Source organism: Pelobates fuscus, chromosome 1 (assembly GCF_036172605.1).
Source record: "Pelobates fuscus isolate aPelFus1 chromosome 1, aPelFus1.pri, whole genome shotgun sequence".
Lineage (NCBI taxonomy): Eukaryota > Metazoa > Chordata > Amphibia > Anura > Pelobatidae > Pelobates > Pelobates fuscus.
This window is the reverse complement of record NC_086317.1, coordinates 158,591,478-158,618,696: the sequence shown is the minus strand read 5'-3', so window position 1 is coordinate 158,618,696 and position 27,219 is coordinate 158,591,478. Positions and strand designations below refer to the sequence as shown.

The 27,219-nt window shown below is 41.6% G+C and overlaps 1 protein-coding gene across 1 annotated transcript in view; it reads right to left on the bottom strand.

Annotated features, from left to right (window-relative positions):
- LOC134602541 (complement receptor type 2-like) overlaps positions 1-27,219 on the bottom strand; it is a 62,316-nt gene that overhangs the window by 32,378 nt on the left and 2,719 nt on the right. Inside the window, exons 2-4 of the mRNA XM_063447550.1 lie at positions 16,195-16,284; positions 14,031-14,222; positions 43-139 (exon numbers count right to left, since the gene is read on the bottom strand). Of these exons, the coding sequence (XP_063303620.1) occupies positions 43-139; positions 14,031-14,222; positions 16,195-16,276 (371 nt within the window). The 5' untranslated portion in view covers positions 16,277-16,284. The remainder of the gene's footprint in view (positions 1-42; positions 140-14,030; positions 14,223-16,194; positions 16,285-27,219) is intronic.

Sequence of the window (27,219 nt, the reverse complement as noted above, 5' to 3'; positions counted from 1 at the left end):
TTTTTTGTTACAAACTACCAAGAAAACACGAAACAAACTTGCCCTTCGTTACATTTATAGGTCACTATCGAGCCAAAAGTAACATCTTCATATTCTGATGTCCCATGCAATATGTCTGGAGGACCTGGACATTTTCTTACTGTGAGGGATATTAAAAACAAACAAAAAAATAATCAATAAGCCAGCAACTGTGAAATGGAGTCTTTACCTTATGACTTCTCTCAACAGCAAAAACACAAGTTCCATATACTTGACAAAGACATAATGGTTAAGAACCTTTGTCAGGTCACTTTGCAATGAAATGATCGCAATTTAAACTAATCTACAAAGTTCGTGTTTTTGCAGGATGAGCATATTCACATTTTAAGTCAGCAAGGGACCAAATCAAATCATGCATTTGCTTTTTGCCTCATAATGATGCTCATGTTTTTTGTTTTTTTTTGCATGCTCAAAATTCATTTCTCTTTTTTGTACAAACAGGATTTGGCATAAACCTTCCTCCTTCCCATTTCCATAAAAATATTTCCTTATCAGAGTACATACACAGCATTGCTCAAGTGAGCTGAACTGCAGGATACAAAGCAGCCTACATTGGAACGAAGCTCCATTCCATGCCCTCATGGAGAGGCTTGCCAGACTATGTGCCTGGTCCTAAGAGCCCCTGAAAGTGGCTTGTGAAGGTAGCAATTGTAAAGGCAGTAGCTGGTGAGAGTGGTGTTGATACCTGCCTGGGAAAGGAGCTGAAGAGACAGAGGAGACAATTCCTGCCTGCAAGGAGAGATGCCCTTTACTTACATCATAATATCAATTTACTACACTAGATTTCATTTCCTGTCTTTTTGTTCATGGTGACTCACCTTGATCCAGATCTGAGGACATCCATAAGGGGCTGCTGCTCCCTCTACCTTGTTTGTATCTATTAACGACTATAAAAGGTTTGTGTTGTTGCCTACCTACACCTAACAAGTGCAAGAAAACTTACCGTAAATTCCTTTTTCCTTAATATGGTGGCAGTACAATAGGGATGTACTCTTCCCTTAGGCCAAGCATCTGAAAGAAATAATTAACATAAAAAAGGTCCCTCCCCTTACCAGGCATAAGAGGCCCAACCAGCCCAGAGACCTCAGTACGTACCGAGAATACTTCAGTGAACTTATAAAACACCCAAAAACTATATACATATATAAAGGGGGAGAGTGATGTACTGCCACCATATTAAGGAAAAAGGAATTTAAGGTAAGTAAAATTGCAGTTTTTCCTGGCATATGGTGGCAGTACAATTGGGATATATCGAGATCCACACTAAGGGCGGGAAATTAGGCAATAAAATGCAACAGCTAGTGCCCAAAAAACTGCGTCAGAGGCAGAGAATACGTCTAGGTTGCAACGCTCGACAAAAAGTGTTGAAAGAAGACCAGGTAGCTGCCTTGCATATAACTTCCGGTGAAGCACATGCCTTTATTGTGCCAAAAGGCAGTCATAAAACCAGCAGAATGAGCTTTCAAGGAGGCAGGCAAAGGTAGATTCGAGGAAGAATAAACCAATTAAATACTATCCACCAGCCATCTAGCTAAAGAGGCCCTGGAGGAAACTGCCCCATAAAAACACCAAAGGAATTCACAAATAGACGATCAGTATGCCATATGAAGATGATCGGTCCAAATGTATTTGTCTAGAGCATGGGTCGTCAACCTGGTCCCTACCGCCCACTAGTGGGCGTTTCGGGATTCCAGGTGGGCGGTAGGGATTTTCAATTTTTTTTATAGATTGGGTGAGCGGGCGGGTCCGAGCCGGCAGTACCCCTGCGACCGGGTACCGCCATCACCACTTGCGGCCCCGGCGGCAATCCGCCGGGGCCGCATATAGAGGGACCCATCGGGTGGCCCATGCTGTCAGGGCCACCCGATGGATGTGGATTGTGAGGGGGCCCGGTCAGCGCTGGGACCTTAAAGAGCGCGACCGGTCCCCCTGTGATTACATCATCTCTGCTGGGAGGAAGTGATTCCCCGGTCACTCCTCCCAGCATACTGAGAGCCCGCGCGGGAGGAAGGAGGAGGATGGAGTCAGAGTGGGAACTCTGACTCCCATCCACCTGAGCCACCACTGGACCCCAGGGAAAGTCACCCTCCTGCCCCTTAAAGGTAGGAAACAGGAGGGTGACTTAAATATAATGTGTGTTTGTTTGTGTATGTGTCTTTGTATGTATGTCTTGTGTGTGTCTGTATGTGTGTCTTGTGTGTGTCTGTATATATGTGTCTTGTTTTTGTATGTATGTCTTGTGTGTGTATGTGTCTTTGTATGTATTGTGTGTGTCTGTGTGTGTGTCTTTGTATGTATGTCTTGTGTGTGTGTCTTTGTATGTGTCGTGTGTGTGTGTCTGTCTGTATGTGTGTCTTGTCTTTGTATGTATATGTTTCTTGTGTCTGTCTGTATGTGTGTATGTGTCTTTGTATGTATATGTTTCTTGTGTCTGTCTGTATGTGTGTATATGTTTCTTGTGTGTCTGTGTGTATGTGTCTTTGTATGTATATGTTTCTTGTGTCTGTCTGTGTGTATGTGTCTTTGTATGTATATGTTTCTTGTGTCTGTCTGTGTGTATGTGTCTTTGTATGTATATGTTTCTTGTGTCTGTCTGTGTGTATGTGTCTTTGTATGTATATGTTTCTTGTGTCTGTCTGTGTGTATGTGTCTTTGTATGTATATGTTTCTTGTGTCTGTCTGTGTGTATGTGTCTTTGTATGTATATGTTTCTTGTGTCTGTCTGTGTGTATGTGTCTTTGTATGTATATGTTTCTTGTGTCTGTCTGTATGTGTCTTTGTATGTATATGTTTCTTGTGTCTGTCTGTGTGTATGTGTCTTTGTATGTATGTCTTGTGTGTGTCTTTGTATGTGTCGTGTGTGTGTATGTATGTGTGTCTTGTCTTTGTATGTATATGTTTCTTGTGTCTGTCTGTGTGTATGTGTCTTTGTATGTATGTCTTGTGTGTGTCTGTATGTATGCCTGTCTGTAGGTTTGTGTGTGTGTCTGCATGTGTGCCTGTCTGCATGTGTGCCTGTCTGTCTGCATGTGTGCCTGTCTGTCTGCATGTGTGCCTGTCTGTCTGCATGTGTGCCTGTATGCCTGTCTGTCTGTCTGTCTGTATGCCTGCCTGCCTGTCTGTCTGTCTGTATGCCTGTCTGTCTGTCTGTCTGTCTGTATGAATGAATGAATGAATGTGTGCCAGCAGGGGCGCCATCAGAAATTTTGGGGCCCCTAACACAGCTCAAGGTCTGGGCCCCCCTTCAAGCCGGCCCACAGGGCCCGCCTCCAAATCCTGCCCACAGGAATACACACACACTAACAGATACAAATACTGAAACAGACATACACACTGGCATACACACAGTGCACAAACACTGGCATACACACAATGGCATACACACTGGCATACACTGACATACACACACACTGGCATACATACACACACACATACATACACTGACATACACACACACTGGCATACACACATACACCTCATTTTCAGCCACCCTCCTCTCTTCCTTACCATTTCATCGCAGGAGGGTGGCTGGGGATGATGTGAGTCGGCTGCCTCTCCTCGCAGCCTCTCTCTCCTCCTTCCCGCGCGGAGTAAACTGGGAGGAAGTGACCGAACGTCACTTCCTCCCAGCAGCACTTGCTTCCGGCTGCATTTTTTTTTTTTTTTTTAAAAGGGGCCCGGTCGCACTATTACAGCGCTGACCGGGCCCCTGAAGATAATAGGGCCCATTGGGTGGCCCTAAATGCTTGGGCCACCTGATGGGCCCCATAAGCGTGTGGGCCCCGGTGCAGATGCACCGGCGGCAGTTCCGCTGATACACGTGGGGCCCGGGCAGCCGTGCCCTCCAGGGACAATTGTCACGGTTGTCATGCCCTGATGGCGGCCCTGTGTGCCAGTCTGTTATAGTGGGATACCTAGCTCAGCATTCCTACTGGGCATTGCTAAAAGGAAGGTTAAAAAAAAGGGGGGAAAAAAAAGGTGGGGAGGGGAATTGAGGAGGGAGAAGAGGGGAGATGACGCACAGATGAGAAATCCTATTATGCGCAAACAGAGAAGTCGTCTGAATATCACCGAAAGAGGAGACCTTTGTTTGTTCCTTACGAAAATCGAACCAGATATCAAATATTTAGTCTTGCAGCATCAACCTCAAGGATCTCATTATTAACTAGTAAAGGTAATTTCAATTTACTTTATTGTTTTCTCATTAAACTTTATAAAGTTAAAAACATTATAAACATGCATTAATTGGAAATAAAAAGATAAATGAACGTACATTTTTTTTTAACACCCTCTTTTCGAAAAAAATATTCTGCACTTGCGCGAAAACTGGTGGGCGGTAAGGAAAATGTTTCAACCAAAAAAATGCCTTAGTGGGCGGTAGTTAGAAAAAGGTTGACTACCACTGGTCTAGAGCAATCCACCTTCAGTTGGCTCCAAACAAATTCCAATTCCGGAAAGTATGGACCATAAAAGGAAGGGAAAAACAGGCTGGTTGATAACCTTGGAGGAGATGACTTTCCAAAGAAATAAGGGTATAGGGTACATGATCACCTTATCAGGAAGAAGTATAGTAAAGTCAGGAGAGTAAGAAAGGAGAACCACTATCCTCTTAGCTGAAGAAACGACCACAAAAACAGTTTTCAAGGTTAGATCTTTTAAAGAAGCTGCATCCAAAGGTTCTCAAGGCTGAGAACGCAGATTACAAAACTACAGACAAAACCCAAAATAAAAACAGCTTTACTTTGGAGGTTAAACGATTAAAAAAATATATATATCTTCTAATGAGAGGACAAGAAGCTCCATTTATCACCAAACTTGACTGAGAGCGGAAACTTGGAGGGTAGACAGACTAAAACCATGAGAAAAACCACCTCGTAAGAACGCCGGGTAGTAACAATAGGAGAAGCACGTCCAAATTCTTTAGTAGACAGAAGAGGCAGAGTACCCGGTAGAATTTAACAGTAACTGAAACCTCACTACTTCAATGCCCCTACCATGTAGAATAAGTTTAGCCGTAGCCAAGCCATCAACCTGAACATGTTAAATAAAAACCAGCTGTGGTTTAGTCAGTACTGCACTAAGGCCAGCATCCAAGCTTACTCTGATGTCCCCTTCTGCAGACCCTTGGGACAAGGTTTACCAGGAAAAAACTGAAAGCAAGGTGAAATACCCCCCGGATCGAAAGACCGTCCACTACCATAGGCTCATCTACCTTGAAGAGGGAGGCAAACGACCCTACCTTTGCATATGATCAACTTGCCATAAGGTCTAAGACTGGCAGATTGAATCTCCTCACCGCCGAGCGAAAAAATTACTGGATCGAGGAACCACTTGTTCTGGGACCATTCTCAACTGCCGAAATTGTCCGCTACAATGTTGTTTATACCTCTAAAGGGAATGGCGGCAATGAAGTCCCGATGACTTCGAGCCCAGGACATAAACCTTGAGCCAAGGAAATAAAATATTACAACCTCTGTACTGCCTTGTACGTTTTAGGTAGGAGACTGTAGTCTGAATGCCTAACCACAGCTTTACAGCCTTCCCTACAAAGAAAAACTTTGAACTACAACAACAACAATCTTTTGAATTATAAAGATTATTCTGTATCCTTTTAATGACCCAACACCCTGTTATAAGCGATACAGGCAACCCGTATTTGAAGAGTCTGTAGAAATCACAATCCAAGATTTGTGACAAAAAGATCGTATAAAGAAATTTTATTCAGCCAACAAGAGAACTTTTCTATTGCATGAGCTGATGTACTCATTAAGAGAATAGAAGTCTTCTAACTTCCTAGACTATCGGACAAAATTTTTCACTTGAAGAGCCTCGAATTTGCTCAGGCCCAATCAACCGCTGGGATTGTAGAGGTCAGATGACCTAAAACCTGCAAGGCTTTCTCACCGAACCTACAGACAGCCGAAGAAGGTGCATCATCAAACCTCATCTTCATACACATTCTCATGTGAGATGAACCTACCGAGTCCCTGACTCGATCAAAACCCAAGAAACAGGACAGACCTCGTAGGGGCAAGGTGAGATTTTACTAGGTGATAAACCAAACCTCTTCTTCCAGGATTTATAGCGTATAGATTTTATAGCGCCTCTATACTGTAATTCCTAGCAACATAAAAACAAACTGTGAAAAGAGTGAGGACCTAAAAAAAAAAACCTGGGTGCTGAAGCTAGCCCGAATAAAAGGTCTCTGAATTGTAATAAAATGAACCCTTTTCACCTTCCTCATAGCCAACCTCAGGTAAAATAGTGACTTCACATAGGAAAAGGCAGGTAGGCATCTTTATATCTAAAGTTGCCACGAAGTATCTCTTTTTTAAGGAAATAAACAACAGACGCCATATTCTCCATTTCGACATGTTGGTAAAAAAAACGAGTTTGTTCAGGACTTTAAGATCCAATATTGGTTGAAAAAACACATCCGGGTTGGGACTAGGAACAACCGGGAGAAACCCTTTAATATACTCGGGAAGATGGAATCCTTCCTACCACACCTTCCTCAATAGGGAGACCCAGCAGAAAACTGCAATTTTACTCACTGTAAATTCCTTTTTCCTTAATATGGTGGCAGTACAATAGGGATGTACTCTTCCCATAGGCAAGCATCTGAAAGAAATTAAATTAGCATAAAAAGTTCCTCCCCTTACCAGGTATAAGAGACCCTGCAGTCTTAGGACCTCCGTACGTGTCAAGAAAACCACAGTGGAACCACAAAAAAAACTCAAAAAACTTTTTATTAATTAGATAAAGGGAGGGTGTGCTGTATTGCCACCATATTAAGGAAAAGGGAATTTATGGTGAGTAAAATTGCAGTTTTTCCTGGCATATGGTGGCAGTACAATAGGGATATATCGAGATCCCAAGTAAGGGCGGGAATTAGTCCAAAACAGCTGGTAACACCTTGTGCCCGAATTCAGCGTCAGAGGCAGAGAATACGTCTAGCCTGTAATGCTTCACAAAGGTGTTGAAAGAAGACCAGGTAGCTACTTTACATCTCTCTTCCGGAGATGCACATGCTTTTTCGGCCCAAGACATAGCCATGGCTCTAGTGGAATGAGCTTTCAAGGAAGTAGGTATAGGAAGGTTCGATGAAGAATAAGCCAACTTTATAACCTCAACCAACCATCTTGCTAAAGTGGCTTTGGATGAAACTTGACCTTTGAATTTTCCAAAGAAATTCACGAAAAAATGATCCGTTTTTCTAAATGTAGAGGAGCGTTCTAAGAAGATTTTAAGCGACCTCCCTACATCCAGTAGGTTCCAATCAAATTCCCAATCCTGCTTAGCCGGACCAATGAAGGAAGGCAGACAAATAGGTTGGTTGATAACTTTAGAGGAGATGACTTACGGAAGAAATGAAGGCTTAGGGAACATAACCACCTTATCCGGATAAAACTTAGTAAAGTCAGGAGAAGAGGACAGCGCCTGCAGTTCTCAAATTCTCTTAGCTGAAGTAATTGCTACTAGAAACAAGGATTTTAGGGACACATTCTTCAAAGAGGCATTTTCTAGTGGCTCAAAAGGTTGAGAACAAAGAAATTTTAAAACTAAGGACAAATCCCAAGAGGGAAACCAGGCTTTTATAGGAGGCCTTAAGATCCTTTTTGCTTTAAAAAAATCTCCTAATGAGAGGATTAGAAGCCCAATTCTTTACCAAAAAATGACTTAGAGCAGAAACTTGGACCTTGAGGGTAGACCGACTAAAACCCTGTTCAAGACCATCTTGCAAAAAATGAAGGATTGTGTCAGCAGACGGATGGGATCTAATGCAATCTTTAGCAATGCACCAGTGAAGAAATCTCGACCAAATCTTCAAGTATATAGAAGAGGTAGAGCTCCTAGTGGAGTTTAAAAGCAATTGAAACCTCTCTTTTTTAATACCCTTATGATGCAGAATCAGCCTTGCAGCAGCCAAGCTGTCAATTTGAACATCTCCAATACTTCCACTGAAACATGTGCGTTTTCCAGAAGATCCGGCGTAACCGAAAGAGTCCAGTACTTTAAAGTCATATTCCTCAAACCCGAGAACCAGCTGCGATTTGGCCAGTACGGCAGTATGGCCAGGAGACGTGCCTGATCCGATGACACTTTGTGAAGAATTCTCGGAATTAAGCTTACCGGGGGGAAATATGTAAGCAAGGGGAAATTCCCACCGGATTGAAAGACCGTCTATTACCAGAGGTCTGTCTATCCTGAAAGGGGAGGCAAACGCTCTTACTTTCGCATTTGATCTTCTCGCCATAAGGTCTATAACTGGAAGGTCGAATCTCCCCACCAGCTGAGCAAAGACTACTCGATTGATTGCATCCAAGCCTTCTTCCTTTTTTGACCATTGTGCAAGTATTTCCCATTGTAAGGGCCTTGATTCCTCTCTGGCCCATTTTACTGCTGGAATCGTAGAGGTCAAATGACCCAAAACCTGCATGCCTTTTCTTACGGAACATTCTGATACCTGAAGAAGTTTTGATATCAACTTCTTTATCTTCTTTGTGTTGAAAGATGAATTGACAGGGTATCTGACTTGATCAAAAACCCTAAAGAATAGGATGGACTTTGAAGGGGTAAGATGCGACTTTTCTAGATTTATAATCCACCCATGTTCTTCCAGGATTTTTAGAGTGTAGGCCACATCTGAATTCAGCGTGGTTCTTGTATCTGCTTTTATCCACCAGTTGTCCAAATAGGGCACAATTGTGATACCCTGTAGCCTTAAAAGTGCCGTGATTGGCGTGAGGATCTTTGTAAAAATCCTGGGTGCTGAGGCTAGCCCGAGCGGGAGAGCCTTGAATTGAAAATGATGGATATTCTTTCCTTTCTTTATAGCAAACCTGAGGTATCTTCATGAGCTCACAGCCATAGGAACATGCAGATAGGCATCCTTTAGATCTAAGGTGGCCATAAAATCTCCTCTTCGAAGGATATGAGTGACAGACTCTATTGTTTCCATTTGGAAAGGTTGATAAGAAACGAGTTTGTTTAGGGATTTTAGATCTAAAATTGGGCGAAAAGACATGTCTGGTTTTGGAACAAGGAACAAGCGGGAGTATACCCCTTGGTAAACTTGAGAGTTTGGAACCCTTTCTATAACACCCTTTCTTAAAAGTGAAACAGTGGCGGAAAAAGGGCTTGGTTTTTTAATTTTGACTGGTAGGAGACAAGGAAATTTGACCTTGGAGAATCCAAGATTTCTATTCGGTAACCATTTTGGATTATATTCAAAAATCCTTGGGCAAGGCCTTTTTAGTTTCTGACATTTGTCGTACCAATTCTTCTAGGGGAGACCCAAACTTTTTCTTCTCCAAGGGAAGTTCACATAATGCAGCTTTTGAAGCAGTGTCTGCTGCCCAGGCCTTAAACCACAGTGCCCTTCGGGTTACAGATGACAAACCCATGATACGAGCCGATAGTTTAATCACCTCGGCAACAATATCCATAAGATACTCATTTGACAACCTCAAATTTTGGAATAGGAGGGGCAGGTCTTTGTCCTGGGTATCACCTAGACCTTCTTCCAAGGTATTCAGCCAAAGATTCTGAGCTCTTGCTACTGAAGCTCCGGCTAATGCAGATTTTGCCTGAAAACCTGCTGCCTGATAAGCCCGTATGCTGGAAGTTTCAGCTCTCTTATCCATAGGGTCTTTCAGACCTGAAATCTCCCCAATAGGTAAAGTAGTTCTTTTAGACAATTGCGCAACTTGTACATCAACTACTGGTAAATTCTCCCATTTATCATCCTCCTGTATTTTAACAATACTTTTAAAATGACTGGAAATAAAGGCTTTTTTCTCTGGGTTCTTCCATTCCATGAAAATAAAATTCAGCATCTTTTGTTGGATTGGAAAAAAATACTCCTGGTTTTATCTGCTGTCTCATCAGCAAGGACCATAGTAACCTCTTTAATAAATTTCCTCAGCTCATCACGAGGAAACCCCACTTCATTATCAGAAGATTCAGAGGATTCAGAATACAAAAAGGAACATTCCCCAGAAGAGAGTTCTGAACCAGAAGGTGTCCTCATCCTTTTAGCTCTCTGTTTATTAGGTTTAACTGGAGAAGTCTGAGTTGTTTCTTTAAAAGACTCAAAGGTTTGGGCTAGATTATCCTGAAACCAAGACAAAAAAGACTTCATTTCTTGTTGCTTGGATTTTTCTAGCGATAATGAGGAGCAATTATTACAGATTTTCCTCTTAAACCCATCTGGCAAAGGAGTGGTGCATTCACTACAACAGAGATGTTTAGACTTGGAACTGGCTTTTTTAGAAACAGGAGTAGGAACCTTGTCTTTATCCATATTATCCATAGAAACAGGGATAGACATATCTGTAATACACAAATGTTAAAAAATATTTGAATTCCACTTAATCATTCTATCTAGAAAGTTTTAAAGAATAGAAGCCATCAGGATCCTACCTCTAAAACCTCTGACCCGTGGGGGGGGGGGGGGGGGGGGGGGCTGGTGACACGGGAGATCTTTAATGTCAAGCATCCATGCTGACAGACAGATCTGCACAACATATATATATATATATATATATATATATATAGGCAGGTCACTTTAAATTTGGCACCATTCTTTGGGGAGTTCAGACCGCGCCTGCGCGATAGCGCGGTCTGAACTCCGGTGGAACGCAAAACCACCCGGGCGTGCGTTCCCCCGCTGTGCACATGCTCCTCCGATGGGCAGGGATTCGCTGCCCTAAAGGACCGCCTCCTTGTTTAGCCGGTGACCTCACGCGGCATAAAAGCAGGCTTTTCATACCTGCCTCCGTAATTGCAGGATGTCCACTGGCCGTTCAGCGCTCCACCCGGGAGGCTATCAGGCCGGATCCCCCTGGCAGCAACCCATGTGCCTCACCACTGCTTCCATCTTCCAGATGCCGACCGTTCCTGTTGGAACAAGAAAGAGATCTGAGGTCCTAAGGCTGCAAGGTCTCTTATACCTGGTAAGGGGAGGAACTTTTTATGCTAATTAATTTCTTTCAGATGCTTGCCTATGGGAAGAGTACATCCCTATTGTACTGCTACCATATGCCAGGAAAACAAAGGTATGGTTTTATAACCTTTCCACCTTCCGCCCCCTCTGGCGTCATCTTTGAACTGGAATTTCCTATACCTGCGTTTCCAGGCATATATTTCCGCCATGCATTTTTACTTTTAGATGCAGTGTCTGCTGTCCAGGTTTCAAACTACAGTGCCCCTTTGGGCCACAGAAGTACAAACCACGCAATGAGCCGAAAGCAAAATCACCACCATGAGGAAAAACATAAGAACTCTATAGACAATCTGAAGTCCAGAAGGGAAATTACTTTACAAAAAAGAAAAAGTCCTTACTCAGGGTTCTGACAATTTCTGAATATAACAACCAGCATTACTTGTTGGACTGGAAGTGCTTTACCCTTGGTATATCAACCGTTATAAAAGAAAGGATAACATAAACCTCTCTATTCTTCAATAAACTTTCTCAACTCATTTAAAACAAGAGTCAACTCAATGCACCCTATTGTTGAGCTTGGAAGGGACCACCTTCCAATTCTACAAGTCACATTTAAGTATTTAACCAGGAAAGGTACATTCAGATTACTCTGGTTTCCAAGTACGTCCTGGGGATGTTACCTTAGTCCAACATCCAGCGGTTGTTACTATCACCCCATTTAATGGTACTCATTTTATCTACCTCAGAAGGATGAAGGCCTGCCGGGAATTGAACCTGCGACCCAAGGGTTAGAACAGATTCTTAATCTGATGGGATTGAATCAGTGTCAGCATAGACTGGTCTCCCATACCAGTTTAAGCCATAGCCAGGTCTGCTAGCTTAGTATATTTGTCATGGACAGTGAATATCATGCTAGAGTAGTCTCAGCTCAACCTTTGTAATAGAAACTACGATAGAGGATTCTGTAACAAGGAAAAAAACAGTGTGAACTAGACGGAGTTCATTTCCATTTAGACTTCTGTTTAGTAGCATATACCGGAGAAGAAAGAGCAGGCTATGAAAAGACAAACGTCTGTGTCAAATATCCTGAAATCAAGGCAAAAACGATTACATTCCTTGTAGCCAGGATTTTGCTAGCGTCAAGGTAGGAGCAATTCGACTCATATTTAAACCGTGAATTTACACCCTTCTCATAAGGGTTATGCACCTGAGCCTGCAGTCCTGTCTAAGAATTCCACATCATTAATACTAATCATCAGCACATGATCTGAATTGAATAGGTGTCCCACACCAGTCTAAGACAGAGTCAGATCCGATTTGTATATTTGCCATGCACAGAAAGTATTTTACTAAAGAAGCCTTGGTATTACAGACTTTCCTTTGAAAACCAACTGAGAAAGCAGTAGAGAATTCACTACAACAGAGAAGTTTAATTTGGGAACCGGCTTAGACAGGACTAAACATGTAATTGCAGAAAACAATATAAATAAATGACATTTTTTTTTAGAGAACTCTAAAGAATCATACCTTCAAAACCTCTGACCCGTGTGGGGGGGCTGGCGTCACGGGAGACCTTCACTGCCGAGTATCCATGCTGACAAGAAGATCTGCACAGCATAACAAGGCAGATCCTTCACATTTGTCGCCATTTTCGGGGAGTTCAGACCGCGCATGCGCAATAGCGCGGTCGGAACTCTGGTGGAACACAAAACCACCCGGGCGTGCGTTCCACCGCTGTGCGCATGCGTCTCCAATGCGTCTCCAACGGACAGTGATTAGCTGCCACTAGAGACCGCCTCCCTGCTTTGCTGGTGCTGCACGCGGCATAAAAGCAGGCTTACATACCTGCTCTGTAAGTCAGCAGGATGTCTTCTGGCCATTCAGCTCTCCACCCGGGAGGCTATCAGACCAGATCCCCCAGGCAGCAACCCATGTGCCTCACCATTCATCATCCACATTCCAGATGCCTGACCGTTCCTGTTGGAACAAGAAAGAGAACTGAGGTCTCTGGGCTGGTTGGGCCTCTTATACCTGGTAAGGGGAGGGACCTTTTTATGTTAATTATTTCTTTCAGATGCTTGGCCTAAGGGAAGAGTACATCCCTATTGTACTGCCACCATATGCCAGGAAAATCTTAAAGAGGCCAACAGGTTTTTATATCCTTACCAAGTGTCTGCCTTGGTGCTTCTATCTCCGCACTGTCAGTGGCTGAGCTGTGTACATATACTGATAAGGAAATTGTTTTCTGGCATGGTGGCAATGCATTCTTCTGGAGCAGCATTCTGCAAAAGCTGCAAATATTTAAGCAAGCAAAAAACAAAACAAAAACCCAGCATTTCATTGATGCAAAACTATCAAACGCATTTCAGTTGTCCTGGTGACCGGGGTGTCTCCTTAATTCACTACTACTGACAAAAGAATCATCGCAATGACATAGAACTTTACATCTTTTGTAATCTCCCTACTTACATATGAAAATGAGCTTCATTAAATCAGCTTGCAAGTGCAGCCTCCAACTACAAGAGGGTCACCAGTGACCAATTGAAGCCTGCAAGAACTTACAAGTAACCATTATTTATTTAGAGAATTTTCATAAGCTCGAAAGCATTGGTTCTGGACAGACACAAATCTTTACCCACTGTAAATCCTAAATGAGACGAAAATTTTCTACTAAATTACCAATTACATAATATGTGGGTCAGTAAGTAGAACATAAGTGGATAACAAAATGACGGCTAAAATGCACACATAATTCTCACCCAACAATATGTAGATTTTTCACTAGTGTCCACAGATTGGGATCACATATTACAAATGAACTTTTTGATACACCTAAAACAGACCACACAATGCAACAGTATGGTGTTTGATCCTTTCCTCTCAGATGTGTCACCACAAGCGCAAAACCCAAGTTATGCACATATTTTCTGAAATGTATAGATTACCACTGCAAGGGAAGCATTCGCAGTAGTCCTAGAAGCCCTGCTTATTTTTAATAAACAAACATTTTTAAGAAAATGGCTAGGCAATGCCCAATGCTTACATTCACAGAATGGTGTTGATGGAGTGGACCAAGTTGAATCTGCCAGACACACTCGAACATTATTGTTATTAATTTTTATATAGCCAGGAACACAGGAGTACTCCACGGATTGGCCCGTTGTAAACGTGTCATCATATTGAGAAGTAGTAGACAGCACTGCATAATCGAATCTGGGAGGTTTGACACAGTCACCTGGATTAAATAAAAGGCTTCATCAGCATTTGAAAGAAAACCAAAACTTAACGCGCATTTCACTTTGTCAGAATTAGCAGAATTTGTAAATCAACACATAAAAAAAAAAAAAAAAGGTAGAGCTAATAAAAAGATAATAGTGCATATACATGAATATCTCAGTTTTTAGCAATATTAAAATATTTTAGGTATTAACCAGATATAACATTAAAAATGATTAATCAATTACTACTGGCAGAAACTGGAAACATTTCTCCCTGGAAAAGCAAAATCAAATTAATTGTATATGCTAGATGAAGGAAGCCTAAAAACCAAAATTGGTCTCAAAACAATGATGAGAGTCCTATTCTAACACAATGCCAAATCCTGCTAGCAGACCTAATGTAATGAAAACTCTAAATGGCCAGGTATAGTCTCTCCAATTTCCTCAGAGTGGAAGACAACCTTAAACAGCTTTACCGTGAGGTGGAATGCAAAGGAGAGATATGCCCAAAGTGTGGTATGAATCATGTGGCAGCAAAATTAGAGATCTGCATGGAATGTGGAAAATAAAATATAGCAAAACCTATCAAATCATTTGTTGGTGCCCAAAGGGTTCACTTTAAAGGGTTACTCCAACCAAAAAAACGTTTTATTAAGCCCCATGACCACTTCAAATGCTAAACTGGTACAGTCCATGTAAAAACGGGCTGCAAATGCTAGATCTAAATTTATGGGCAATTTATGCTTCTGTATTAGTTGGTCTATATTGCAATGGTGCTGCAGAATGTGTTGGTGTTTTATAAATACTACCACTACTACAACTACTACTACTACTAATAATAATAATAATAATAATCTCTCTACACTGGGTATTGTTTTGGTCAATTTCCCTTTTCTATTAATTTGGTTTTACTTTTAATTAGAATAGGACGAGAAAAATAAAAAATAAATTGTTAAGCTTAGTTTAAGACATTAGGATTCCAGCACTGGCAGCCACTCCACGATAAGATCATCAGGATTGTTAATATCTGGTCGAACCCAATGCCAATTACAGAAAAGTGTTAGTAGCATTTGGCACCACTGTACTGTGCAAGAGGACGTCAAATCAGGAGACCTTAAAAACCACAGACGACGTTTTAAGGAGGAAGTGTCTCTCTGACAGTCACTAAGGGATGTTCTTGGACAAATGTAAACATTGCAGTTTGTAACAAATGTTGAACATTGACAGAGAAAAGGGACATCATCTAGGGACTTAAACAGTTGTTTTGGTGTCCCTTTATTATAGGACCCTTTGTCAATAACAGTAAGTCATTTTACATATAAAAATCTATAAATGGTAATTCCAGACATGAATTTTCAATCTACTTTGCATACTGGATCAATTTTTTATATTTTATATTATGGTCATACCAACCTTAATTTCATTAGTCTGCAAGTTTGTGTAAACAGTGCCACTCTTACTTTTAATGTTAATCTAGCTTAATTTGACATTTATAATTGACCTCTGTTACAGCAAAACCTTTATTAACAAATAAAAGGTAAACTCTGTGAGTGACACGATTTGGTGAAAATAACATCTATGTATTACGAAAAAGTAACATGTACGTAGAAACACTAAAATTAATTGCAAATCATTTATTGGATATGTTAATGACTCATTGGGATGACATGTACATAAGGATAATAGTAAAGTTGTATAACAATGCTGCATTGTATAGCGATGGGCGATGGCTGATTAAAGAGCTGCCTATTCAACCCAACTAGTAGGATGACGTATTGTTTAGAACACTGCTTCATCATGAGTTGTGCATTTAAGCACTCTACTTAGGATTAAACATTTTAAATCACCCCACAAACACCTAGCAATTGAAAAAAAAAAAAAAAAAGGTTTGGAAAACGTTCGTGAAATTAGAACTGAAATAATACAATAAATGAATTTGCTAATGGTGTGTTAAACAGCAACAATATTAAATCAACATATAGGACTTACCATTAGCACCAGTGATGAAGACCATAAGGCAGATGAAGGTTACAAAGTAACTTCTCACAGCAGGAGTTATTTTGGACTTCATGATGAAAGCTAAATAAAATCAATATCTTTTTTTACAAACCAAACATAATAAAATTGCACACACATAGTAGACTTGACACTAAACGAACTGCTTAAAGAGATACTGTAGGCACCACATCAACACATCTGCAGACACCTCAAGCATCCCCGTCAAACCATTATCATTTCACCTGGAAGCAATGTCTCTCTGTGCTCACAGGATGGGTCCTGAATGACTGCATGGTGAAGACAGAGAATAGCTCCAACTGAACCCATACAGAGTCATACCAGATAAGGTGGATATTAAGTGGTTATGGGGTCTACAGTGTCCCATTAAAAGATGAAAAGTAGGATACATTTTTCAGTTCCTAAACAAGGCCAAAGTAAAACTCAATAAATCAGTTTCACTTTATTTTTAGATGAATATAGAGGGGGAAAGAAAACAAAAACACTTTCACCAAAAAGCACTACAAGAATGTAACTTATACCTGAATTATGTGGAAAATTATAAATTATTCCTGAACCAATCATTTTCATCAAACAAAATAAAAGCTAGAAAAGTGGCTCTGATTTCGTAAAATATACATATAATTATATATATTCCTATAATACCTATTAAGAAGAGTTGGAAATAATGAAATAACTGTTTTATATGTTAAGTTGCTCCAAGCTTGAGTCTGGATATTGATTATATACCATCACCACTTGGTATACAAGTTACAGGGGTAGTGCAATTCATACATACTGGCCACCTCCGTCACAGCCTCTCACACGTATCTATTCACATTAAAAGCATATCAGTAAGTCAAGTCTTCTTGTGCCATTACATAGGGGTCTGTCGAGGCCAACCCCCATCCTCAACTATGGAAGTATTTTGCTCCTCAAGGCCAATACCCCGTTACAGCAATTGGTGGTGCTTACTTGCCCAATGGTCCATCTCATAGGTAGAGCTTTTTGACAAATAGTTTGACCTCCCAAGTCACCTATTTTAGCTAAATTGTTTTGAAGCTTGAAATAACATAGGTCAGCCAGTACCTTGGTGTTAAACAGTGTGTCCCACTAACAAAGAGGGGCTCATTAAAAACCTTCCGGTATATAGATTATGGTTAGGTATGGTTAGGACTGCCGTTACACACGTGGAATGACAGAGTGATGGAGACAAAGAACTGAGATTAAGGGTCGATAAGCATTCTTAGTTTCAGGTCCAGTTTTGGAAGATATACAGAGACACGTGTCTTGGGAAGAGTCAGTATTTCCTTACAGCAGCTAGTTAGAAGCACCATTCACATCCAATATATGGTCTTACAACCAGGGAGAAAGGGAAATATCTGATGCACAAGACTTAAGCTACTAGCAAGGCCAGAAAATTACTCCCCACCTCAAACAGGGAGAGCATTTTATTTTTACTATTAATTTACAGTGTGTCTGCATTGAGCTCTGCGGTCTAGAATCCCTGTGACATTGTCACGAAGCTACTTGTAGCCAACATCACTAGCCCTCTCTCTCCAAAATGCAAGTCGTGTTCTTCCAAGAAATCTTTCCATCTCTTTCCTCACAGCCTTACTAGCATTTTCACGGTCTATAAAGTTCATAATCATCTGCATTTTCAGTCTATTAAGGTCCATCTATCTCTTCCTTACCATTTATTTCTAAACAATCTGGATTTCACTTTAGAGTTTAATGAAAAAGTCCAGTGATTAATAGATTGGAAAAAAAAAATATGTATAAAAATTAACAAATAGAGTTGGTAGTCAAACACATACAGGTAAAGGAACACACCAATGTTAGAAATACAAAACATTCCTAAGAATAGCGCATTTGCCTGCCTATTTAGATTTAAGCACCCCCTAAAAGATAAAATAAAAATACAACTTTAATTTAAACAGTCTTACTCATTTTCCTTCCCATGCCATGCTGGTCTTGCCATCTCTCTGTTCAGACTGAAGATTACAGCCAAACCAATGCTTCCACATAGGAAAGCACAGCAAGGCCTCTGTGCATGGCATTCCCTTTAACAAGGGGTGTAAAGGATGTATTATCTAACATCTAAACTTAAAAAAAACAAATCACAACAATTTCGCCAAAGTAGTTCTGTTGTGACTATAGCAAAGTTCTAGAATTTTTGTTCATCAGCACTTTGGTGTAGAATGAACAAAACCCTAGAAAAATAGAGGGGGAAAAAGTGAAAATGTGATAGGTGAAACTAAATAAGGCATTCAAAAATAAAAAGGAGAAATAACGTGTCAAGATCTACAGGGCACTAAAGTGTCAGTTACAAAGAAGGAAAATGATCAAGTCAATGCTTTTCACTGGTCTTTTAAAAGGACCACTATAGGCGCCCAGACCATTTCAGCTCAATGAAGTGGTCTGGGTGCCAGGTCCATCTAGGATTAACCCTGACTGCTGTAAACATAGCAGTTTCAGAGAAAATGCTATGTTTACATATGGGTTAATCCAGTCTCTAGTGGCTGTCTCATTGACAGCCGCTAGAGGCGCTTCCACGCTTTTCACTGTGATCTTCACAGTGAGAAGACGCCAGCGTCCATCGGAAAGCATTGAGAAATGCTTTCCTATGGACTGACTGAATGTGCGTGCGGCTCTTGCCGCGCATGCGCATTTAGCCGATGACATCTGAAGGAGGAGGAGAGTCCCCAGCGATGATGGAGCCCGGCGCTGGATAAAGGTGAGTGTTTAACCCCTTCCTGCCCTTTGCAGCCTGGCGGAAGGGGGGCCATGAGGGTGGGGGGCGGGGTACCCATTAACCCTATAGTGCCAGGAAAACAAGTTTGTTTTCCTGGCACTATAGTGGTCCTTTAACTTCGCTGTGATTTGGACTTGTCTACATTACATAGTTACATAGCTGAAAAGAGACTTGCGCCCATCAAGTTCAGCCTTCCTCACATTTGTTTTTTTGCTGTTGATCCAAAAGAAGGCCAAAAAAAAACAAAAACAAAAAAAAACAGTTACATATCACTGAGCAATATGGCTTTCCAGAACCTGCTTATCTAGGTGTGACCATTTATGGAGGTGGTGGCAGTGCTTAACAACAAACACCTTTACCACCATTTCACATAGAGAGTGTTGTTTCCCCAGTCTACCATTAACCCTTACAGTGCTGAGGACCCAAGAATACAGAGCAAGCCTCTATTAGAAGTAAAAGAAGCACTCAGGACAGGCAGTGCAACATAGGTAGCCCAGCTGAGGGGGTAGAGGCAGCAGGGAATGAATGGATTAAGAGCAGACACTGCATCTTCTAACAATGCAACTGCTGGCTCCCATTTACAGTGTGTTGTGCAGCGGATATTAAAATAAAACTGCGGCACAGCAGATCATCATAAGGACAACAGGTGCCAACTCTTTCCGGGCCTGAATTTAAAAACTGTGAGTGGAAATTAAGGGCTGTGATAAAGAATATATAATGTCTGCTGGATTCTGTCTGGAAGTCCTATACTACTAGCCAGGCTGTAATGTTCTAATAACATGCAAGACTTAGCTGAAATTGATGCAGTCAACCCAAAACTCTTGGTTAGGGCTTGTAAATGACAGATTCCATGCAAAACTATCAAATCATAGCTTGGTTGCTGCTTCTAAGTGTGTGATTGGAGATACAAATGAAGGTAATCAGAGGTATACAGGAGGACCAAAAAAATAAATAAAAAAAATAATGTGTTTAAATTACTCACCTCATTAAAATGGCAGACTTCGTTCAGTGCAATGGTTGTTATGCATTTGTTTCACGTTCCACTTTTTGGAGATTTGAATGTGGTCTACTCTGTAGACAGTTCTCTATATTGCGACAGGAGCTTGTATTTTTTTATTCTGAGATTTTTAAATTATCCGTTAAACAAACTCAGCAGATGGATTACTGAGGGATCTGGTAGACAGAGTTTAGGATAAAAGGAATATTGCACAGTCTGTTGCTGAACATAATTAATTTTCTGCACTTTCAGAGTGTAGTGGTGTTTTGAAGAGACAGGCTCGGGCCCCGAGTGTGGTGGTGTTTTGCAGAGACAGGCTTGGGCACCGAGTTTGTGGAACCACCATCCTCTATGTCAAAGTTGAGCAAGACTGCAGCCAATGACAAAAAGGATATGGTGAGGCCTGATCGAAAGCAGTTGTTATTTGGGGATTCTATCATAAGAGGTGTGGAACTGGACAAGAATGGCCTTTATGAGATATCTTCCTGGAGCTACTGCTCACAGAGACAGTAGACGTATTTGTAATATTGTTAAGTTAGCAAAGCAGGAAGGGGAATTGGATGTACTTGTCCATCTGGGGACAAATGACTTTGCTTGCAATGAGGTTTCAGAGGTAAAGGAAGTTTTTTTGTGTTTTTGCCAATGATAAACGGCAGGTTGCTACCACACTGTCATTCTCTGAAGTTCTGCCTGTGCATAACACTCAGAATGACAGGCGGATGTGTATTAGGGACTTTAACTTGTGGCTTGGTGAATGGTGTCGGGAGCAAGATTTGGCTTCATTTCTCATGGTAACTGTTTGGAATGGAAATAAACTGTACAAAAAAGATGGTTTGCATCTTTCTCAAAAGGGAACAAATATTCTCAGTGAGCAGTTCAGAGGTTTGGCTAGGATGTATTTAAACTAGGAGGGGGAGGCAAAAGGGTGATAAAACATCAATCCAATTTCCCCCCAAAACAAGGACAGAAGGTGCCTGTAGCAAGTGTGTTAAAAAAAACTATAAGCTTAGATTCATGTCTACAAATGCTTGCAGTTTAGGGAATACGATCCATGAACTTGTGGCTATAATGGCAACAGATAATGTAAATTTAGTCGCTGTTACGGAGACATGGTATAATGAGAAAAATGACTGGGACATAGCAATACCAGGGTACTCTTTATATAGAAAAGATAGGGAAGGCAAGAAAGGGGGAGGGGTTGCCCTGTATGTGAAGGATAGCATAAAATCTAGCCTAATAAAAGTGAGGTGAACATAGAGTCCGTTTGGGTTGTGTTAGATTTTGATCATCACACAGTAACTTGTGTAGGTGTGATTTACAGGCCCCCAGGACAAATTGAAGAGTTAGATAAGCTACTAGTTGAGGGAATAGCTAAAATGACAATGAAGGGGGAAGTTATCATCATGGGTGACTTTAAATCTTCCTGATGTGAACTGTAAATCCAAAACAGCTGCTTGTGCCAGGAGCACACATATTCTAAACTCCCTACTGGGGATTGCGGGGATCCACCGAAGGACATGCTATTTCAGTTGCTGTCCGTTCTCAGAATACCCTGCAACACGTTTTTTTGCTCCCCTACTTGTCTCTAAAACAACTTGTTGAGGAGTCAACTCGTAAAGAGGCCATACTAGATTTAGTGTTAACAAGTGGAGATTTGGTATCAGATATTACTGTAGGTGAAAGTTTAGGATCCAGTGATCACCAGTCAGTGTGGTTTAATATAAGAACAATGACTGAGTCACACCACACAAAAAACAAAAGTTTTAGCTTTAGAAAAACAAACTTTTCTAAAATTAGAATATGTGTAGAGGAGTCATTATCAGACTGAAGCAGTTTAAATGGGGCCCAAGAGAAGTGGGATTATTTAAAAATTGTACTGCGGAAGGCAACAGAAAATGGCATTAGGCTGGTCAGTAAAAGCAAAAAATGTAAAGGGACACTCCAGGCACCCAGACCACTTCTGCCCATTGGAGTGGTCTGGGTGCCAACTCCCACTACCCTTAACCCTGCAAGTGTAATTATTGCAGTTTTCATAAACTGCAATATTTACATTGCAGGGTTAACTCCTCCTCTAGTGGCTGTCTACTAGACAGTCACTAGAGGGCACTTCCGGGATTCTAGCACAGGTTGTGTGAGGACCTCCAGAGGAAAGCATTGAAAGCATTTTCAATGCTTTCCTATGGAGAGGTCTAATGCGCGTGTGCGGCATTAGGTCTCCCCCGACAGCTGGCGTGATCGGTCTCCCCCGTCGGATGACGGCGAGGAGCGTGGCCGGACCCAGAAGCAGCCTCACTGAAAGCAGCCTCACTGAAAGAGGTTTTGATCACTTCAGCAACCGGGGATGGGAGGTGGGAGGGAGAGGGGACCTACAGTGACAGGAAAACGTTTTTTTTTGCTGGCACTGGAGAGTCCCTTTAAGAGACCACTGTGGTACTCAACAGATGTGGCCAAAATAGTAAAAAACAAAAAGTTAGCATTTAGTAATTATTAAAAAACAAAACCAGAGTGAGAAAGATAGACAGATCTATAAGATTAGGCAGAAAGAGGCTAAGCAAGTTATAAGAGCTTCCAAATCACACACAGAAACGAAAGTAGCACAGCCGGTAAAAAAAAAAAAAGGGACAAAACATTTTTTAGATACATAAATGAGAAAATGAAAGTAAAACAAGGATTAGTTGGATTAAAAACAAAAGAAGGAAGGTATGAAGAAGAGGATAAAGGACTAGCTGACTGTCTCAATAAATATTTTTGTTCAGTATTTACAGATGAAAATGAAGGAAAGCGGCCTCAGTTAGGAAAAAGGACAGATGAGTCATTTGTTACATGTGAGTTTACCGAGGAAGAGGTTCTATTTCAATTGTCAAAAGTAAGGACAAAAAAATTGATGGGGCTTGATGGAATACACCCAACGTTATTATAGAGCTTAGTGGTGTGCTAGCAAAAACATTAACAGATTTATTTAACCAATCATTGTTAACTGGAGTAGTCCCAGAAGATTGGAAGTCAGCAAATGTTGTGCCCATTCACAAGAAAGGTAGTAGAGAGGAGTGTGGCAACTATAGGCCAGTAAGCCTTACTTCAGTAGTGGGGAAAGTAATGGAAACCATGTTAAAGGATAGGATTGTTGAACATCTAAAATAACATGGATTTCAAGATCAGAGACAACACAGGTTTACTTCAGGGAGATCATGCAAAGCAAATCTTATTGATTTTTTTGATTGGCCAGCTTAAATAATAGATCAGGGTGGCGTCTGATTGCTCCCTGCTCGCGCCCGCCTATTTCGTCATTTTGACGAAATAGGGGGCGCGGCTTCACGAGGCTCCCGGCGCTGGAACCAGGTGAGTAAAGAGGCTTGGCTGGAGAGTCCCTTTAAGGGATCTTAACATGTATAGCTTGGAGGAAAGACGAGACGGGGGGGATATGATAGAAACTTTTAATACATAAAGGGAATCAACACAGTAAAGGAGGAGACTATATTTAAAAGAAGAAAATCTACCACAACAAGAGAACATTAGAGGGGCAAAGGTTTAAAAATAATATCAGGAAGTATTACTTAGCTTACCTAGATTTCAGTAATTCTTTTGACACTGTTGCACATGGAAGGCTTATCAATAGACTGCAATCTTTACGTTTGGATTCCAATATTGTTGAATGGGTAAGGCAGTGGCTGAGTGTTAGGCAACAGAGGGTTGTAGTCAATGGAGTATATTCGAAGCATGGTCTTGTCACCAGTGGTGTACCTCTCAGGGATCTGTAATTGGACCCATTCTCTTTAATATTTTTATTAGTGATATTGCAGAAGGTCTTGAAGGTAAGGTATGTATTCTTGCTAGTGATACCAAGATATGTAACAGGGTTGATGTTCCAGGAGGGATAAGTCAAATGGCAAATGATTTAGGTAAACTAGAAAAATGGTCAGTTGTGGCAACTGACATTTAATGTGGATAAGTGCAAGATAATGCATCTTGGATGTAAAAACCCAAGGGCAGAGTACAGAATATTTGATAGAGTCCTAACCTTAACATTTGAAGAAAGGGATTTATGGATAATTATTTCAGATGACTTAAAGGTGGGCAGACAATGTAATAGAGCAGCAAAAAAATGCTAGCAGAATGCTTGGTTGTATAGGGAGAGGTATTAGCAGTATAAAGAGTGAAGTGATCATGCCATTGTACAGAAAACTGGGGAGACCTCACTTGGAGTATTGTACACAGTACTGGAGACTGTATCTCCAAAAGGATATTGATACTTTAGAGAGTTCAGAGAAGTGCTACTAAACTGGTTCATGGGTTACAGGATAAAACTTACAAGGAAAGGTTAAAGGGACATTATAGTCACCTGAACAACTACAGCTTAATGTAGTTGTTCAGGTATGATCTATAGCTCCCTACAGGCAATCTAATGTAAACACTGTATTTTCAGAGAAAATACAGTGTTTACATTGATTGATAGGAATACCTCCAGTGGCCGTCACTCAGACGGCCACCAGAGGGACTTCCTATCATGCAGGGCCCTAAAAAGGCCCTGTACACGTCAGACGTATTAAAATACGTCTGACGTGTGCAGGAGAGAGAAGGCACTGTGTGCGCGCCTTCTCTCTCCAGCCTGTCCGCAGGGGAGGGGGGCGGGCAAAGACCGCGAGCTGAGCTGTCACTCAGCTCAGCTCGCGGCCGCGCAAACACCGCGCGCATGCGCGGTAGTGCACTCAGGACTTCAGAGGGTGGCATGAATGCCGCCCTCTGAAGTATGTGCGCATGTGCGGCGAAGCCGCTCATGCGCACAAGGGAGCAATGACGCTTCCAAATGGAAGCGTCTGATTGCTCCCTGCTCGCGCCCGCCTATTTCGTTATTTTGATGAAATAGGGGGCGCGGCTTCACGAGGCTCCCGGCGCTGGAACCAGGTGAGTAAAGAGGCTTGGCTGGAGAGTCCCTTTAAGGGATCTTAACATGTATAGCTTGGAGGAAAGACGAGACTGGGGGGATATGATAGAAACTTTTAATACATAAAGGGAATCAACACAGTAAAGGAGGAGACTATATTTAAAAGAAGAAAATCTACCACAACAAGAGAACATTAGAGGGGCAAAGGTTTAAAAATAATATCAGGAAGTATTACTTTACTGAGGGGATGCATGGAATAGCCTTCCAGCTAAAGTGGTAGAGGGTAACCCAGTAAAGGAGTTTAAGCATGCGTGGGATAGGCATAAGGCTATCCTAACTATAAGATAAGGCCAGGGACTAATGAAAGTATTTAGAAGATTTTACCATAAAATTTTCCTAAAGCACCAGCATTTGCACAGCAAGTGTCTGAAACATTTCGGAAAAGGCGAGTTTCATCTGATCTATAAAGTCACATCTTATCACATAAATCTTTATACAGCATGCTAACAGTTTATACTGGCTCTGACCGTGCCTGCATTCAGTCAGGGCTCAGATCTCGAAGGAAGACATACTTCCCGCAGTCACACACACACACATTGAACTACACAGATGTAGACAGTTGAAAAAGAAAGAGTTTTGGTTGCCTGTTTGAGGAACTGTCATAGCTGCAGCAAGTTTTACAATCTGCTGTAGAGGGTGCATATGTTTAAATGTGCAGTTTTGGATATACAAAAAGATACTCTATCACTTGGTATTACAGATTGGTAAATAGATGTACTTAAAAGAACACTCCATGCTGGAGTGCTTATGAGACCAGGAGTGGCCTGGCATCCCCCAATTTTAAGTAATCAAATAGTTTAGTTTGTCTTCTCATCTGGGGACTTCTTCTCACCTCCATTACTGCCAATAGGGAGCCAGAAACTTCTAAGCAGGAGTTTCCATTATTGCTCCTAAGCTAAGCCTTTTTTTTAGAACAGTTTGACTTCTAACAAAGAGAAGCTACAAGGGCACTCCTGGCACCATAACCATATCAGTATGCTGTAGTATGTTGCATCCAGACCACTTAAAGGGACACTCCAGGCACCCATACCACTTCTGCTCATTGGAGTGGTCTGGGTGCAACTCCCACTACCCTTAACCCTACAAGTGTAATTATTGCAGCTTTTTTATAAACTGCAATAATTACCTTGCAGGGTTAAGTCCTCCCCTAGTGGCTGTCTACTAGACAGCCACTAGAGGGAACTTCCTGGTCCCTAGCACAGATTATCTGTGCTAGAGCGTCGCTGGACGTCCTCACGCTGTGTGAGGACCTCCAGCGTCGCTCTATTCCCCATAGGGAAGCATTGAAATTCATTTTCAATGCTTTCCTATGGGGTGCGCTAATGCGCATGCACATTAGGTCTCCTCGGCCGGTGGGCGGGATCAGTCTCGCCCACCGGCCGACGGAGGAAGAAGGTGGAGCGGTGGGGGAGGAGCAGGCAGCGACGTGGGACATGTCGCTGCCTGAGGTAAGTGACTGAAGGGGTTTTTACCCCTTCAGCAACTGGGGATTGAGGGGTGGGTGGGAGAGGAATCCTGCAGTGCCAGGAAAACGGATTGTTTTCCTGGCACTGGAGATTCCCTTTAATTTAGTGGAAGTAGGATTCCTTATAGTGGCCCTTTAAAGAGCAAAACATTAATTTTAAAAAACTACACCATCAAGATTGGGTAGGGATATTACCCATCTCATCCTCCTTACCAGGTTTTCTAAGGGGGTATACGATTCGTCCCTTTATTCCTCTACATTTTCATCCATGAGATTGAAAGACCTTCAAATCATATTCTTATTTAGATTGTGCGTACAGTTAGAATGCAATTGGTTTACAAAAATGTATAAAAACTACAAAATATACTAATTAACAAATAACATGACAAATTGGAAAAAAAGTAACAGGATTGTTCACTGAAGTGAGAATTCAAAGTCAGTGTCAAATTTAAAGGAACACTATAGTGTCGGGGACACAAACATGTACTCCACATCATCCAGCTTGATAAACTCTGCCAATCCAATGCCTTTCCATACAAAAGCATTGAGGCTATTGCGCATGGGTAACAAAATGCAGTTATGCACCAATTAGCATCTCCTCATAGAGATGCATTGTGCTCTATGGGGAGCATGCAACGTCTCTATGCTTAGTGTGGAGACACTGTGCAGCACTGACACAGTAAGCACCTCTAGTGGCTGTCTGAGTGACTGCCACTAGAGGTGTTACTAAGGAGTAATGTAAATACTGCCTTTTCTCTGAACGGGAAAAATGTCGTAACTAGTCAGAAGGGAACTATATTGTTAGGAATACACATCTGTATTCCTATTGCTATAGTGTTCCACTAAAGGGACACTATAAG